General features: G+C 31.4%; 1 protein-coding gene across 2 annotated transcripts in view; it reads left to right on the plus strand.

The window, feature by feature from the left end:
- The window catches only part of LOC130895858 (octopamine receptor), a 92,338-nt gene that overhangs the window by 65,739 nt on the left and 6,993 nt on the right, over window positions 1-19,606 (plus strand). For both annotated transcript variants that reach the window (XM_057803426.1, XM_057803427.1), the window contains exon 3: window positions 19,262-19,582. In XM_057803426.1, the coding sequence (XP_057659409.1) occupies window positions 19,285-19,582 (298 nt within the window). In that variant the 5' untranslated portion in view covers window positions 19,262-19,284. The remainder of the gene's footprint in view (window positions 1-19,261; window positions 19,583-19,606) is intronic.

A 19,606-nucleotide genomic window follows, 5' to 3' on the forward strand; every position in this document is an offset into this window, starting at 1 on the left:
TATTGGTTTCCGTATTAAAATAAAAGATTATTAGAACGTTTATTACTCAAGAAAAATATCAGTTACCCCGTACTCCACGTCTTTACCTAACTATTAATTTTTAACAGCAACTTAACCACGTAGATAGATGTTTCAATAAACTTTTGACTTAAGACAGTTGACATAAATGTAGTGTCCTTCATAAGTTCTTTTCGTAATCATTAAGTTTATCTATTTAGAATATAATCTTTCACTGGATAACACGAAAAACAATATTAATTAATAAAAATGTCCAAGAAACGTTATAATTTAACATCGTTCGGTCTCTGGTGTTGTCATTGTATAATCCAATGTTATGGATTTCCACTTTTGATGTCTTCTATAAGAGTAAAACTTTCTGAATGTACAATTCATCCCAAAATAATGCTCGAAATCAAGTTTTAATTAATAAGATACCAAAATAACTTGTAGTGAATCTAAATTTACTCATCACAGATTTTATTATTAAACACAACTTTACGTTTACAATTGCTAAAAGCATATAGGCAACCAAAACTACAAAAACTCGATATTTGGGTTGTCTACCTCGCACAATTAGTGTTCTAAATTGATCATTCATTTCTGTCTGAATTTTAACCACACAGTAACAGAAAAATAATATAATTAATTGTTGTGGTTATAATTAATTAAATTATTTACAACGGTTTTTCTATAACAATATTCGGATGGTTTTTTATTTGTTTGTAGTGCTATTTTTTCTTAGTATAAAACAGGATTTAGTGTTTAGTATTATATACATAAATCTAGAGTTGAATTTGATTGACTGTATTCATCTTTACACTTAACATATATTGATGTTTAACTTCTACTACTCGTAGTTCAGAGACTAGCTTAAGATTAGGAGGATTTTCAAAGGAAATACTTGAATCATAAATGAGATAGGAATCGTTAGATCTAAAGATATTTAGATAATCTAACCATTAAGAATTAGTTTCAATAAACTTAAACTCATCTAGTTGAAAGTTTATAGCTCGTTAACATAATTATTTAATTAATTAGATGCGTCGATGTAATGAAAATGACTCTATTTTGAAATTTTATTGTCATACAGTCAATATTTTACTGTCTGATTCATAAAAATGGTTGTTAAAGTGAAGTAATTGCCTTTGAAATGAAATTTAAAAAAATGTATAAAAGCAATAACACATGATCTAGTAGTAATATAAAGACTGGAAGGAAATATGATAACAAAGCAGGAAAATACGACGAGAATAGAAGTACGATAAAAGGCTTCAGTGCAAAGACGTATATTTTTAATGCCCTATTAGCGCTGAAAAGGAATGTTTGTGAGATATATAATAAGGAGCAATTATAATATAGAGCTGTATTTCATTTAATACGAGGGCTATTCAGAAAGCAATCTCTCTAACAGTAACTTCATCAATAAACTATAAAAAAAGTGAGGTTATGTTTGATCTATTTAAATATGAAACTATAGATTGAGGAATTTAAGGGGATATATAACAATGGATTCTTTACGAGGTTATCACGAAAAGAAATTGATGTTATTTTATTAGAAAATACCAGGGCTGGTTTAAATGATTTTACGAGGTAAATTTTTCGAGATTGGTCGAGGCAGTGTGACTAATTTTGATAAAGATGAACTCCAGGCTCTTTTTGTTATAATTCTACTTCAGTTACAGACACCCCTTAAAAACCACCCCTTTACCATGCGCCAAAAATTGAAACTTTTTCACAAAAAAATCTCAAATTCTTATTTTTTATGTAACTCCGTTAATTTTGAAGTTATTACATCCTACAAAAAACCATTTTAAAGGTAATTTTCAGGGCTACAAGTCTATGTATGTTAGAAGGGCTTGAGACCCTCCACATTTTGTTAACGAAGGGTCAAAGGGCTGTGGATGTAGTGACACTATAATGACGGATTAATTTGGTGATAACTCCGTCAATTTTCATGCTACAAATAAAATAAAAAAAGCAAAATAATCGTCATAAAAAATGCTTTAATTTGACTGTTTATGTGTTTTTGTATCTTCCATAGTTATGGAGAAAAAATGAGCAAAAAAAAATTTTTTGGAAAAATATTATTTAATGCTAAATTTTTTCAAAATTATGCATTTCTAATCAGCCAAACTTTCAGATATCATAAATAACATCCAAATAAAGTATTTTGTACAAGGAATAAGTTCAATTTTGATTTTCACTGAAATGGCATTAGTTTTAGTGCAATTTTTTTTATTTAGCTTTAACTATTTTACCCCATATCTCATTGAAATTTCAGTCGAAACGACTTTTATCAGTAATCATTCGAAAGGTATTTTTAAGCTCTTTAAAAAGTATTCTATGACTTTTTACCGAAAAATATACCGTTTTCCCTTTATTTGAGGTTAAATACTAAATTACGTAAAACCAAAAGTTATTCAAGTATCTATAACTTGCTGTAGGTAAAACATTAAGATTCAAAATATATCTTAATTTCTTTGTTTTTTTATAAGCTTCATTTTTGTTCATCACACTTTTTTCGATAAAATGCATCAGTATAGAGTTATACGTAAAAAAATATTTTTTTGACGAAAAATCGTACTTTTCAATTGCGAATAACTCAAAACCTATCGATCTGGCGAAAAAACTTTATACGACATTTTTTAATTTAAATTTGCTAATCTATCGATTTCTGTGGTTATTTTTGGTAAAAAATTTTCCACCCCCCAAAAAGGGTTAGTAAACCCCCCCGGAGAGGGTTGCACACTTCGGCATCAAGAAGATGTCGCTTTTTATATACACACCTGTCAAAATTTCAAATAAATCGGTGCTGCATTAAAGAATTCGGAGGGAAAATGCTTAAATACCTGGCCTACGAAATATTGCTGATTACAGCATGTATAATGTTTTTTTTTTTTTAGTCGATAAGATTAAAATTAATATTTTCGTTCAACGTTAAAGTAAAATTTTCCATTCGAATATAATTAAATCAAAAGCGTTTCCCTAAACCGATAAAACATCTAAAAGCATTTTCTATAAATTGGTATACGATTATAACTTATCGTGAAAAGTGAAATGGATCGCTATTATGAACGCCCTCGGGCTTGTTGAATATTTAAAAGGTCGTTTCGAACCCTTTCCCTTAGTAATATGGAAGAGTGCTATTAACAGATTCCTTTCTATAGAGTATATCCTATTTACAAATATTTTCATCGAGTTCAAATTCATTCGAGAGAAATTGATTATTACACAGTTCATGTTTTCCTGTTACAATGTACAGTGTATACAGTGTTGCCGCGAGTGATTCGATGTTTTCATTCTTTATTATTATTACACAGTTTAGACTAATTTCGAAGTAAACCGTTGATTCGATTATTTCAAACTGTGAATCATATAGATAATTAAGAGTTGTAGAAATTAGAAAAGTTTGAAGAAAATACGTTTAAAACTAATACAGTTATTTATTCTAACGTCTTTCACATCAAAAAACAGAAACATAATTAACTTGTAGAAAAGACACTTTTGAAATTTAAAAACGTTCGAAACCCATCCCAACTTTCAACTCAGTTGGAAATTCGAGTAATTTCCCAGTTTCAAAACTTTATATTCTCGAATGAGTACCATTAACAAATACGAGGGAAATTCGAGAAGTAACCTAAAAATCGCTATGACTTTTTCCTTCATCGCATTTAAAAAATCATAATTAAAAGAATACAAATCGTAAATGAAGATTATTGAAACAAATCTCATAATATTTATCTCTAAAGCTTAATATACCGTTTGACAGTTACCGTCGACAAAGAAGAAGACAAGTCCTAGATAAAGAAGACTTTTCCATATTTATGTTCATTCACAGACGAATATACTTTCCACAATAACAATCTAGTTTTATAGATTTCATTATATTACTTTTTAAAAGTTCGGAAACCGTGCCTGATATTGGGATTTGCTTAGTTTTTTTCTACGCCCATTCATGCATGTACTATTTTTAAAGAAATTGTATAATGTGCTGCCTACATTTGGGGGCATCACTCTTTCAATCTTAAATATATCTCGCTAATGTTAAAAGTTTTTATGTTTTTTAATAGACTAAATTTGTGTAAATAGACCAAATAAAGTTTTACGTTAATAAAAATTTGATTGTAATTTGATTAAACCAAGAAGTTTTATTCTTAAAACGCACGTATATGTTATGAAATCTCATTACGTGCATGTTATTGTTAAATACAATGTTACAAGGAATGTTGACAGTGCGATTTTTGACGTTTACAGACATGGGCGTAGAAAAATTTATTCAATTTAATTTTAAGAAATAATTAGAGATATCTAGGTATGATAATGAATTTTAATGAAGTTATACAAATTATTGATATCAGACTGTATTAATATTTTGATAAAAATCGAAAACAGATCGAAACATCGAAATTATTGTCCATTAAAGATCTATTACTAATTAAAAAAGACCTAAAATCAAAACAATTTATAAGCAGAAAGTAGTTCAGTTTACACATACCGATATATGTTTAAAATATTCGAATTTTTTATCAATTTTTAAATATTTGGAAACCGTGCCTAATATTGGGATTTGCTTAGTTTTCCACGCCCATTCATGCATGCTACTTGAGAAATTGTATAATGTGCTGCCTACATTTAGGGGCATCACACTTTCAATTCTTAATATATCTCGCTAATGCTAAAAGTTTTTATGTTTTTTAATAGACTAAATTTGTGTAAATAGACCAAACAAAGTTTTACGTTAATAAAAATTTGATTGTAATTTGATTAAAAGAATAAGTTTTATTCTTAAAACGCACGTATATGTTATGAAATCTCATTACGTACAGGTTATTGTTAAATGTCATTTACAAGGTATTTTGACAGTACGATTTTTGACGTTTACAGACATGGGCGTAGAAAAATTTATTCAATTTAATTTTAAGAAATAATTAGAGATATCTAAGTATGATAATGAATTTTAATGAAGTTATACAAATTATTGATGTCAGACTGTATTAATATTTTGATAAAAATCGAAATCAGATCGAAACATCGAAATTATTGTCCATTAAAGATCTATTACTAATTAAAAAAAACCTAAAATCAAAACAATTTATAAGCAGAAAGTAGTTCAGTTTACACATACCGATATATGTTTAAAATATTCGAATTTTTTATCAATTTTTAAATATTTGGAAACCGTGCCTAATATTGGGATTTGCTTAGTTTTCCACGCCCATTCATGTATGCTACTTGAGAAATTGTATAATGTGCTGCCTACATTTAGGGGCATCACACTTTCAATTCTTAATATATCTCGCTAATGCTAAAAGTTTTTATGTTTTTTAATAGACTAAATTTGTGTAAATAGACCAAATAAAGTTTTACGTTAATAAAAATTTGATTGTAATTTGATTAAAAGAAGAAGTTTTATTCTTAAAACGCACGTATATGTTATGAAATCTCATTACATACAGGTTATTGTTAAATGTCATTTACAAGGTATTTTGACAGTACGATTTTTGACGTTTACAGACATGGGCGTAGAAAAATTTATTCAATTTAATTTTAAGAAATAATTAGAGATATCTAGGTATGATAATGAATTTTAATGAAGTTATACAAATTATTGATATCAGACTGTATTAATATTTTGATAAAAATCTAAAACAGATCGAAACATCGAAATTATTGTCCATTAAAGATCTATTACTAATTAAAAAAGACCTAAAATCAAAACAATTTATAAGCAGAAAGTAGTTCAGTTTACACATACCGATATATGTTTAAAATATTCGAATTTTTTATCAATTTTTAAATATTTGGAAACCGTGCCTAATATTGGGATTTGCTTAGTTTTCCACGCCCATTCATGCATGCTACTTGAGAAATTGTATAATGTGCTGCCTACATTTAGGGGCATCACACTTTCAATTCTTAATATATCTCGCTAATGCTAAAAGTTTTTATGTTTTTTAATAGACTAAATTTGTGTAAATAGACCAAATAAAGTTTTACGTTAATAAAAATTTGATTGTAATTTGATTAAACCAAGAAGTTTTATTCTCAAAACGCACGTATATGTTATGAAATCTCATTACGTACAGGTTATTGTTAAATGTCATTTACAAGGTATTTTGACAGTACGATTTTTGACGTTTACAGACATGGGCGTAGAAAAATTTATTCAATTTAATTTTAAGAAATAATTAGAGATATCTAGGTATGATAATGAATTTTAATGAAGTTATACAAATTATTGATGTCAGACTGTATTAATATTTTGATAAAAATCGAAATCAGATCGAAACATCGAAATTATTGTCCATTGAAGATCTATTACTAATTAAAAAAGACCTAAAATCAAAACAATTTATAAGCAAAAAGTAGTTCAGTTTACACATACCGATATATCATTAAAATATTCGAATTTTTTATCAATTTTTAAATATTTGGAAACCGTGCCTGATATTGGGATTTGCTTAGTTTTCCACGCCCATTCATGCATGCTACCTAAGAAATTGCATAATGTGCTGCCTACATTTAGGGGCATTTATAATAAAAGTTTTTTAATTGATTGAATTTGTGTAAATAGACCAAATACGTAAATAAAAATTTGATTGTAATTTGATTAAACCAAGAAGTTTTATTCTCAAAACGCACGTATATGTTATGAAATCTCATTACGTGCATGTTATTGTTAAATACAATGTTACAAGGAATGTTGACAGTGCGATTTTTGACGTTTACAGACATGGGCGTAGAAAAATTTATTTAATTTAATTTTAAGGGATGAAAGACAAATATAATTAACTAAATCGTTGGTAATTTGAGTCAATAAACTACGAATTTTATCTATATTGAAAATTCTGCATTGAACGATTTATGAAAGTTTTTACCCTGCGGTTTGATTGATAAAAAATCGTTGTTTGCGAACGAGATTCCAATCAATTATAATTTACGATCGTTTCACTGGAAATATTCAGATTCCATTTAAGTTTTATCGACCAATAACTTCTTTCATTTTTCATTTTATCAACTTCCCACAATTTTTCACATTATCTGAGGATCTTATTTTAAAACGGATTTTAACGAATTGAATTTTGTATTTACAGAAAATCTATTTCCATTTCCGAATCGATTTTCTTTCTTATACAAATATTATATTTGAAACGAATTGTTCCTGAAATAGAAGGGATGTTTAACTAAGTTTTCTTGGTATTCGAATCCCACTAACCAAACAGCTTCACCTTATGAGGTATGCAGTTCCTCGTGACCCTTCGCCACGTTTCAACCGCGCTCTTTGGGTTTAACGTTTGGTATTTTATCAATTTCTCATGTCTCGGTGATAATCTCTTGAGAAATGACTTCATTTCCACAAAGTAGCACAGACTTTGTAAGGGTTAATTGATTTTCAGGTGTACCAACCACCTTTCAACCCGATTAAATTTCAATTTTACTTTGAGGAAGTGATTGACCAGGGAAAAGAAGATGAGAAGCTTCTATTTCGGAAAGGATCCGTGATAATTTATAATTTAGTTCATCTTACCCTCCATATCAAGATCTACGTGGTCGCAAGGTGTGCTAATTGTTTTTAAGAGGTGAAAACCGCCCCTTATCGAAAAATACCAATATTTTAGTTTTTCCTACTTTTTTTCAATTCAAATGTTTTTCGTTTACGCAGAATAAATATCTTAACATATTGTATGATAAAAAAATTTATATATTTTGAAGTATCAACCCTTAAAAATCGTTAAAAACTACCCTTTTGATGAAAATAAAAATATTTCAACGATTTAAAACGTTTTAATTTCATTTTTAGCGTGAAAAATTCATAGCATTTCAATAAAATTCGATTGCTTATTAATTTTTATTAATCAACCCTTAAAAACTACCCCAAATTTGCAGAGAATAAAATAAAAATAAATGTAATGACTGGCAACTTTTAGATTTTGCATTCTTTTTGTTATTTCTTGTCTCTAATTGAAGTAATTTTTAATTGTCTATACCCTGTCAACCCTTAAGAACCACCCCTTTGATAAAAAATAGAAAAAAAAACATTTTAATGAATTTTAATGTTTTTATTTCGAATTCTTTCTGTATTTAAGTGTATTTTCCAAACACGAAGTGATTTTTCTTTCTTTATACCCTGACACCCCTTAAAAACCACCCCTTTACCAAGATTATAAGTATATCATCTCTTGGTACTCTCAAATGTACCAACAGGCAACTTAGTATTAACAGAAAAAAAATTGAAACTTTTTCATAACCTATAATTCACAAAAAATAACTTCAAAATCTTATTTTTTATATAACTCCTTTAATTTTGAAGTTATCACATCCTACAAAATACCATTTTAAAGGTAATTTTAAGGGCTATAAGTCTATGTGTGTTAGAAGGGCTTGAGATCCTTCACATTTTATTAATAAAGGGTCAAAGGGCTGTGGATGTAGTGACATTATAGTGACGGATTTATTTGGTTATAACTCCGTCAATTTTTTTAGTACAAAAAAAATAAAAAAAGCAAAATAATCGTCATGAAAAATGCTTCAATTTGATTGTTTATTTGTTTTTGTATCTTTCATAGTTATGGAGAAAAAAAATTAGCAAAAAAAAATTTTTTTTTAATTAATTATTTAATGCTAATTTTTCTCAAAATTATGCATTTCTAATCAGCCAAACTTTCAGATATCATAAATAACATCTAAATAAAGTATATTGTACAAGGAATAAGTTTAATTTTGATTTTCACTGAAATGGCATTAGTTTTAGTGCAATTTTTTTTATTTAGCTTTAACTATTTTACGTCATATCTCACTGAAATTTCAGTCGAAACGACTTTTATCAGTAATCATTCGAAAGGTCTTTTTAAGCTCTTTAAAAAGTATTCTATGACTTTTTTCCGAAAAATATACCGTTTTCCCTTTATTTGAGGTTAAATACTAAATTACGTAAAACCAAAAGTTATTCAAGTATCTATAACTTGCTGTAGGTAAAACATTAAGATTCAAAATATATCTTAATTTCTTCATTTTTTCATAAGCTTCATTTTTGTTCATTACACTTTTTTCGATAAAATGCATCATTACAGAATTATACGTAAAAAACTATTAAAAAATGCAGTTTTTTGACGAAAAATCGTACTTTTCAATTGCGAATAACTCAAAAACTATTGATCTAGAGAAAAAACTTTATATCACATTTTTCACTTTAAATTTACTGATATTTCGATTTCTGCGGTTATTTTGGATAAAAAATTTTCCACCCCTAAAAAGGAGTGGTATCCCCCTCGGACAGGGTTGCACACTTCGGCATCATGAAGATGTCATAAATAACATCAAAATAAAGTATTTGGTACAAGATATAAGTTTAATTTTGATTTTTAATGAAATAGCATTAGTTTTAGTGCCTTTTTTTCAGTTTTAACTATTTTACCCCATATCTCACTGAAATTTCATTCGAAACGACTTTTATCAATAGTCATTTGAAAGGTCTTTTTAAGCTCTTTAAAAAGTATCTCATGACTTTTTGTTAAAAAATGCATCCTTTTCCTGTTATTCGAAGTTAAATTCTCAATTACGTAAAACAAAAACTTCAAATTTTTTGTATTATATCTAAGGTAAAAAATATCTATTCGAGATAACAAAACAACATTTCTTAGTTATCAAACTCCCCTCGTATTAATAAACATCGATTGCGAGTATACAGACAACGTTTTATCATTCAATTATAACGAAATTTTCCGATTGAGAGTTTGGTTTCCCTCGTTAATTCGGAGTATTTCACGCGCTTCATTAAGGGTCTACCCCAAGTTCTACATCCTTAATATCATGTTCAATATGTTCAATAATCTTCGTCGTGAGTTTGAATTAGTATCGAAATACGACATTTTCAGTTTTGATCACGTTAAATAGATTATTACATCCAGTATTAAATTCTACCGAAACAGATCCGACAATTCAGTTTATTTTCGATCACACCTCGTATGTTATGAGTACGTTTATCGTTTTCGAACGATTGAGATTAAGAGGCGATTCGATAGAGTCGAAAATTTATGAATATAAATCGTTTTGTTGAGGTTTTTACTAGTTTTGTTTGTTTTTTTGTTTTGATTTTTGTATATTTTTCACCTGGACGATTTACCGCAGGTGTATCGGTTCTAATTGCGTTCTAATCACTCGAAAACCGACTTTGAGTTAATCAAACAAGTTCATTAATACTTTTCGAATTCCACGCGGAACATAAACTTTTCCGGCTCGGTGAAATGGGTTATATGATAAAAAAAAAATTTCTGCCGACTTTGTGTTTTTTGTTTGATTATTCTCATTGGAAAGTTGATTCCGAGTACTCGAAATGGCTTTTAAACGAACAAATTTTGTATCAAATTTCCACGTAACGTCGAAGTTCGAATGAAATTACTTGGGAGACACGCTATAAAATCCGTTTTAAATTTGTTGTATCGAGATTTTCGATGACCGAGTGTGATATAATCATTTTTCGAAAATTCGATGGAAAAGTAGTAATTCTAAATTCACGGTGGTTAAATTGATATTTTACGGCGTTTGCGAACAAATAACTTTTCCGGGAATTGAATTTGAGCAGGATCATGTTAAATATTCATTCCGAATAACTTCTTTGCTTATATAGCTCGAGAAAATCTGATAGAATCGAATTGTTGTACATAGAAGTCAATTTTTCACTCAATTTCTCATCGAAAAATGAATTGTCAACATAATTAACATCAGAATGTCAAATACTTGACCAATTTCACTCGTAAAAGTCAATTTTTCACTCAATTCCTCATCGAAAAATGAATTGTCAACATAATTAACATCAGAATGTCAAATACTTGACCAATTTCACTCGTAAAAGTCAATTTTTCACTCAATTCCTCATCGAAAAATGAATTGTCAACATAATTAACATCAGAATGTCAAATACTTGACCAATTTCACTCGTAAAAGTCAATTTTTCACTCAATTCCTCATCGAAAAATGAATTGTCAACATAATTAACATCAGAATGTCAAATACTTGACCAATTTCACTCGTAAAAGTCAATTTTTCACTCAATTCCTCATCGAAAAATGAATTGTCAACATAATTAATATCAGAATGTCAAATACTTGACCAATTTCACTCGTAAAAGTCAATTTTTCACTCAATTCCTCATCGAAAAATGAATTGTCAACATAATTAACATCAGAATGTCAAATACTTGACCAATTTCACTCGTAAAAGTCAATTTTTCACTCAATTCCTCATCGAAAAATGAATTGTCAACATAATTAACATCAGAATGTCAAATACTTGACCAATTTCACTCGTAAAAGTCAATTTTTCACTCAATTTCTCATCGAAAAATGAATTGTCAACATAATTAACATCAGAATGTCAAATACTTGACCAATTTCACTCGTAAAAGTCAATTTTTCACTCAATTTCTCATCGAAAAATGAATTGTCAACATAATTAACATCAGAATGTCAAATACTTGACCAATTTCACTCGTAAAAGTCAATTTTTCACTCAATTTCTCATCGAAAAATGAATTGTCAACATAATTAACATCAGAATGTCAAATACTTGACCAATTTCACTCGTAAAAGTCAATTTTTCACTCAATTCCTCATCGAAAAATGAATTGTCAACATAATTAACATCAGAATGTCAAATACTTGACCAATTTCACTCGTAAAAGTCAATTTTTCACTCAATTCCTCATCGAAAAATGAATTGTCAACATAATTAACATCAGAATGTCAAATACTTGACCAATTTCACTCGTAAAAGTCAATTTTTCACTCAATTCCTCATCGAAAAATGAATTGTCAACATAATTAACATCAGAATGTCAAATACTTGACCAATTTCACTCGTAAAAGTCAATTTTTCACTCAATTCCTCATCGAAAAATGAATTGTCAACATAATTAACATCAGAATGTCAAATACTTGACCAATTTCACTCGTAAAAGTCAATTTTTCACTCAATTTCTCATCGAAAAATGAATTGTCAACATAATTAATATCAGAATGTCAAATACTTGACCAATTTCACTCGTAAAAGTCAATTTTTCACTCAATTTCTCATCGAAAAATGAATTGTCAACATAATTAACATCAGAATGTCAAATACTTGACCAATTTCACTCGTAAAAGTCAATTTTTCACTCAATTTCTCATCGAAAAATGAATTGTCAACATAATTAACATCAGAATGTCAAATACTTGACCAATTTCACTCGTAAAAGTCAATTTTTCACTCAATTCCTCATCGAAAAATGAATTGTCAACATAATTAACATCAGAATGTCAAATACTTGACCAATTTCACTCGTAAAAGTCAATTTTTCACTCAATTCCTCATCGAAAAATGAATTGTCAACATAATTAACATCAGAATGTCAAATACTTGACCAATTTCACTCGTAAAAGTCAATTTTTCACTCAATTCCTCATCGAAAAATGAATTGTCAACATAATTAACATCAGAATGTCAAATACTTGACCAATTTCACTCGTAAAAGTCAATTTTTCACTCAATTTCTCATCGAAAAATGAATTGTCTACATAATTAACATCAGAATGTCAAATACTTGACCAATTTCACTCGTAAAAGTCAATTTTTCACTCAATTCCTCATCGAAAAATGAATTGTCTACATAATTAACATCAGAATGTCAAATACTTGACCAATTTCACTCGTAAAAGTCAATTTTTCACTCAATTCCTCATCGAAAAATGAATTGTCAACATAATTAACATCAGAATGTCAAATACTTGACCAATTTCACTCGTAAAAGTCAATTTTTCACTCAATTCCTCATCGAAAAATGAATTGTCAACATAATTAACATCAGAATGTCAAATACTTGACCAATTTCACTCGTAAAAGTCAATTTTTCACTCAATTCCTCATCGAAAAATGAATTGTCAACATAATTAACATCAGAATGTCAAATACTTGACCAATTTCACTCGTAAAAGTCAATTTTTCACTCAATTCCTCATCGAAAAATTGATTGTCAACATAATTAACATCAGAATGTCAAATACTTGACCAATTTCACTCGTAAAAGTCAATTTTTCACTCAATTCCTCATCGAAAAATTGATTGTCAACATAATTAACATCAGAATGTCAAATACTTGACCAATTTCACTCGTAAAAGTCAATTTTTCACTCAATTCCTCATCGAAAAATGAATTGTCAACATAATTAACATCAGAATGTCAAATACTTGACCAATTTCACTCGTAAAAGTCAATTTTTCACTCAATTCCTCATCGAAAAATGAATTGTCAACATAATTAACATCAGAATGTCAAATACTTGACCAATTTCACTCGTAAAAGTCAATTTTTCACTCAATTCCTCATCGAAAAATGAATTGTCAACATAATTAACATCAGAATGTCAAATACTTGACCAATTTCACTCGTAAAAGTCAATTTTTCACTCAATTCCTCATCGAAAAATGAATTGTCAACATAATTAATATCAGAATGTCAAATACTTGACCAATTTCACTCGTAAAAGTCAATTTTTCACTCAATTCCTCATCGAAAAATGAATTGTCAACATAATTAACATCAGAATGTCAAATACTTGACCAATTTCACTCGTAAAAGTCAATTTTTCACTCAATTTCTCATCGAAAAATGAATTGTCAACATAATTAACATCAGAATGTCAAATACTTGACCAATTTCACTCGTAAAAGTCAATTTTTCACTCAATTTCTCATCGAAAAATGAATTGTCAACATAATTAACATCAGAATGTCAAATACTTGACCAATTTCACTCGTAAAAGTCAATTTTTCACTCAATTCCTCATCGAAAAATGAATTGTCAACATAATTAACATCAGAATGTCAAATACTTGACCAATTTCACTCGTAAAAGTCAATTTTTCACTCAATTCCTCATCGAAAAATGAATTGTCAACATAATTAACATCAGAATGTCAAATACTTGACCAATTTCACTCGTAAAAGTCAATTTTTCACTCAATTCCTCATCGAAAAATGAATTGTCAACATAATTAACATCAGAATGTCAAATACTTGACCAATTTCACTCGTAAAAGTCAATTTTTCACTCAATTCCTCATCGAAAAATGAATTGTCAACATAATTAACATCAGAATGTCAAATACTTGACCAATTTCACTCGTAAAAGTCAATTTTTCACTCAATTCCTCATCGAAAAATTGATTGTCAACATAATTAACATCAGAATGTCAAATACTTGACCAATTTCACTCGTAAAAGTCAATTTTTCACTCATTTCCTCTTCATTGAAGCAGTGGTTGACCAATTGAAGTAACGACTCCAAAAATGTTGATTAAAATCCACCAAACGATACTGGAAGATCGTCGATTGAAAGTTTGTAAACTACCATACGAAGTGGGCATATCAAAAAGTCCAGTACATCGCAGATTAACTGAAAATTTTGACACGAAAAGCCGTGTGCGACATGGGTATCGCGTTTGTTCATAATATAACAAAAACAACGTCGAGGAAGATGTTTCTATCGATTTTGTAGTAATGTTTCACAAACTCAAAGCCGTTTCATAATCATGGAAAAAACTGATGCAAAAGAATGGACTAAAAAGGAAAAACCGTCTCCAAAGAAGACAAAGACTGTTCCATTTGCAAATAAAGTCACGGCGTTTGTTTCTGGGGATGTTCGTGATTAAATATCTTGGTAAAGGAAAAACAATCGACGGAGAGTATTATGCAACGTTTGAGCAAAGAAATTGAGCGAAAACAACCGCATTTGGTTAAGAAAAAAATGCAATAGATCCAAACAGCATTTGGTTCTAATTAGCCACGTCTACTTGTCGATTTAGGTCTTGCATTTGTACCTCCAATCAATGTTCTAACCTAACCAAGTTACTGGTCAATTATGGATCGCTTATAAATCGAATTGACCTCTTCTACATTGAGTCGAGTATCCTCAAGAGTCAAGCTCCAAATGCACCAACAATGAACGAATCTACAGCTTGTAGAAGATCAGATTCCTTCTAAAAGAGTTACCACTGAGCTAGGGCTATAAACTGCTGTTCCATCCACCTTATTTAGCTCCAAACTCGTTGAGCAAAACTTATCTAATGTTGAATCTATCGTCGCACCATGGTGTTTACATATTTTTTGATGTGGATCTGGGATTTTAGTGTTAGATAAAGACGTTCCTTGTAATCAAGGTTTCCTCCAATATTTGGTACACATTAGCCACGATTAGGTCTCGCATTTGGACCTCCAATCGATGTTCTAAGTTCTCCAAGGTACTGCATCGCTTATAAGTCGAGTATCCTCAAGAGCAAGCTCCAAATGAACGAATCCACAGCTTGTAGAGGATCAGATTCCTTTTAAAAGAGTTACCACTGAGCTAGGGCTATAAACTGCTGTTCCATCCACCTTATTTAGCTCCAAACTCGTTGAGCAAAACTTATCTAATGTTGAATCTATCGTCGCACCATGGTGTTTACATATTTTTTGATGTGGATCTGGGATTTTAGTGTTAGATAAAGACGTTTCTTGTAATCAAGGTTTCCTCCAATATTTGGTACTCATTAGCCACGATTAGGTCTTGAATTTGGACCTCCAATCGATGTTCTAAGTTCTCCAAGGTACTGCATCGCTTATAAGTCGAGTATCCTCAAGAGCAAGCTCCAAATGAACGAATCCACAGCTTGTAGAGGATCAGATTCCTTTTAAAAGAGTTACCACTGAGCTAGGGCTATAAACTGCTGTTCCATCCACCTTATTTAGCTCCAAACTCGTTGAGCAAAACCTATCTAATCATGAATTTATCTTCGTACCATTTCGTTTACATATTTTTTGATGTGGATCTGGGATTTTAGTGTTAGATAAAGACGTTCCTTGTAATCAAGGTTTCCTCCAATATTTGGTACTCATTAGCCACGATTAGGTCTCGCATTTGGACCTCCAATCGATGTTCTAAGTTCTCCAAGGTACTGCATCGCTTATAAGTCGAGTATCCTCAAGAGCAAGCTCCAAATGAACGAATCCACAGCTTGTAGAAGATCAGATTCCTTCTAAAAGAGTTACCACTGAGCTAGGGCTATAAACTGCTATTCCATCCACCTTATTTAGCTCCAAACTCGTTGAGCAAAACTTATCTAATGTTGAATCTATCGTCGCACCATGGTGTTTACATATTTTTTGATGTGGATCTGGGATTTTAGTGTTAGATAAAGACGTTTCTTGTAATCAAGGTTTCCTCCAATATTTGGTACTCATTAGCCACGATTAGGTCTCGCGTTTGGACCTCCAATCGATGTTCTAAGTTCTCCAAGGTACTGCATCGCTTATAAGTCGAGTATCCTCAAGAGCAAGCTCCAAATGAACGAATCTACAGCTTGTAGAAGATCAGATTCCTTCTAAAAGAGTTACCACTGAGCTAGGGCTATAAACTGCTGTTCCATCCACCTTATTTAGCTCCAAACTCGTTGAGCAAAACTTATCTAATGTTGAATCTATCGTCGCACCATGGTGTTTACATATTTTTTGATGTGGATCTGGGATTTTAGTGTTAGATAAAGACGTTTCTTGTAATCAAGGTTTCCTCCAATATTTGGTACTCATTAGCCACGATTAGGTCTCGCGTTTGGACCTCCAATCGATGTTCTAAGTTCTCCAAGGTACTGCATCGCTTATAAGTCGAGTATCCTCAAGAGCAAGCTCCAAATGAACGAATCTACAGCTTGTAGAAGATCAGATTCCTTCTAAAAGAGTTACCACTGAGCTAGGGCTATAAACTGCTGTTCCATCCACCTTATTTAGCTCCAAACTCGTTGAGCAAAACTTATCTAATGTTGAATCTATCGTCGCACCATGGTGTTTACATATTTTTTGATGTGGATCTGGGATTTTAGTGTTAGATAAAGACGTTTCTTGTAATCAAGGTTTCCTCCAATATTTGGTACTCATTAGCCACGATTAGGTCTCGCGTTTGGACCTCCAATCGATGTTCTAAGTTCTCCAAGGTACTGCATCGCTTATAAGTCGAGTATCCTCAAGAGCAAGCTCCAAATGAACGAATCTACAGCTTGTAGAAGATCAGATTCCTTCTAAAAGAGTTACCACTGAGCTAGGGCTATAAACTGCTGTTCCATCCACCTTATTTAGCTCCAAACTCGTTGAGCAAAACTTATCTAATGTTGAATCTATCGTCGCACCATGGTGTTTACATATTTTTTGATGTGGATCTGGGATTTTAGTGTTAGATAAAGACGTTCCTTGTAATCAAGGTTTCCTCCAATATTTGGTACACATTAGCCACGATTAGGTCTCGCATTTGGACCTCCAATCGATGTTCTAAGTTCTCCAAGGTACTGCATCGCTTATAAGTCGAGTATCCTCAAGAGCAAGCTCCAAATGAACGAATCTACAGCTTGTAGAAGATCAGATTCCTTCTAAAAGAGTTACCACTGAGCTAGGGCTATAAACTGCTGTTCCATCCACCTTATTTAGCTCCAAACTCGTTGAGCAAAACTTATCTAATGTTGAATCTATCGTCGCACCATGGTGTTTACATATTTTTTGATGTGGATCTGGGATTTTAGTGTTAGATAAAGACGTTTCTTGTAATCAAGGTTTCCTCCAATATTTGGTACTCATTAGCCACGATTAGGTCTCGCGTTTGGACCTCCAATCGATGTTCTAAGTTCTCCAAGGTACTGCATCGCTTATAAGTCGAGTATCCTCAAGAGCAAGCTCCAAATGAACGAATCTACAGCTTGTAGAAGATCAGATTCCTTCTAAAAGAGTTACCACTGAGCTAGGGCTATAAACTGCTGTTCCATCCACCTTATTTAGCTCCAAACTCGTTGAGCAAAACTTATCTAATGTTGAATCTATCGTCGCACCATGGTGTTTACATATTTTTTGATGTGGATCTGGGATTTTAGTGTTAGATAAAGACGTTCCTTGTAATCAAGGTTTCCTCCAATATTTGGTACACATTAGCCACGATTAGGTCTTGCATTTGGACCTCCAATCGATGTTCTAAGCTCTCCAAGGTACTGCATCGCTTATAAGTCGAGTATCCTCAAGAGCAAGCTCCAAATGAACGAATCTACAGCTTGTAGAAGATCAGATTCCTTCTAAAAGAGTTACCACTGAGCTAGGGCTATAAACTGCTGTTCCATCCACCTTATTTAGCTCCAAACTCGTTGAGCAAAACCTATCTAATCATGAATTTTTCTTCGTACCATTTCGTTTACATATTTTTTGATGTGGATCTGGGATTTTAGTGTTAGATAAAGACGTTTCTTGTAATCAAGGTTTCCTCCAATATTTGGTACACATTAGCCACGATTAGGTCTTGCATTTGGACCTCCAATCGATGTTCTAAGCTCTCCAAGGTACTGCATCGCTTATAAGTCGAGTATCCTCAAGAGCAAGCTCCAAATGAACGAATCTACAGCTTGTAGAAGATCAGATTCCTTCTAAAAGAGTTACCACTGAGCTAGGGCTATAAACTGCTGTTCCATCCACCTTATTTAGCTCCAAACTCGTTGAGCAAAACTTATCTAATGTTGAATCTATCGTCGCACCATGGTGTTTACATATTTTTTGATGTGGATCTGGGATTTTAGTGTTAGATAAAGACGTTTCTTGTAATCAAGGTTTCCTCCAATATTTGGTACTCATTAGCCACGATTAGGTCTTGAATTTGGACCTCCAATCGATGTTCTAAGTTCTCCAAGGTACTGCATCGCTTATAAGTCGAGTATCCTCAAGAGCAAGCTCCAAATGAACGAATCTACAGCTTGTAGAAGATCAGATTCCTTCTAAAAGAGTTACCACTGAGCTAGGGCTATAAACTGCTGTTCCATCCACCTTATTTAGCTCCAAACTCGTTGAGCAAAACTTATCTAATGTTGAATATATCGTCGCACCATGGTGTTTACATATTTTTTGATGTGGATCTGGGATTTTAGTGTTAGATAAAGACGTTTCTTGTAATCAAGGTTTCCTCCAATATTTGGTACTCATTAGCCACGATTAGGTCTTGAATTTGGACCTCCAATCGATGTTCTAAGTTCTCCAAGGTACTGCATCGCTTATAAGTCGAGTATCCTCAAGAGCAAGCTCCAAATGAACGAATCTACAGCTTGTAGAGGATCAGAAACCGTTAGAGCTATGAGCTCCAAACTCTTCGAGTAGAATTTATCTAATAATGATTAGATTTACGAAATAACCGATAGTTTTCGTGCGATATAAAAATATATTTAATTTGTTACAGATTCGTACGTAGCGCCGTAGACGATGGGCGATGAAAATCCGTCGAATTGTTCGGAGGAGCCGTATGGCAATTACAGCTCGATATTCGGTACGACGGACGTACCCGAATGGGAAGCCATACTAACCATAGCTACGTTGACGTTCCTGATACTTTTGACGATAATAGGAAACATATTAGTGATACTGAGCGTTTTTACGTACAAACCTTTGAGGATCGTCCAAAATTTTTTCATCATATCGTTGGCCGTAGCCGATCTTACGGTAGCCGTATTAGTTTTACCTTTTAACGTGGCTTACGCCGTGTCCGGACGATGGATTTTCGGTGAGATCTTTTAATTTTTTTTTA

Source organism: Diorhabda carinulata, chromosome 6 (genome assembly GCF_026250575.1).
Source record: "Diorhabda carinulata isolate Delta chromosome 6, icDioCari1.1, whole genome shotgun sequence".
In the NCBI taxonomy this organism is placed as follows: Eukaryota; Metazoa; Arthropoda; class Insecta; order Coleoptera; family Chrysomelidae; genus Diorhabda; species Diorhabda carinulata.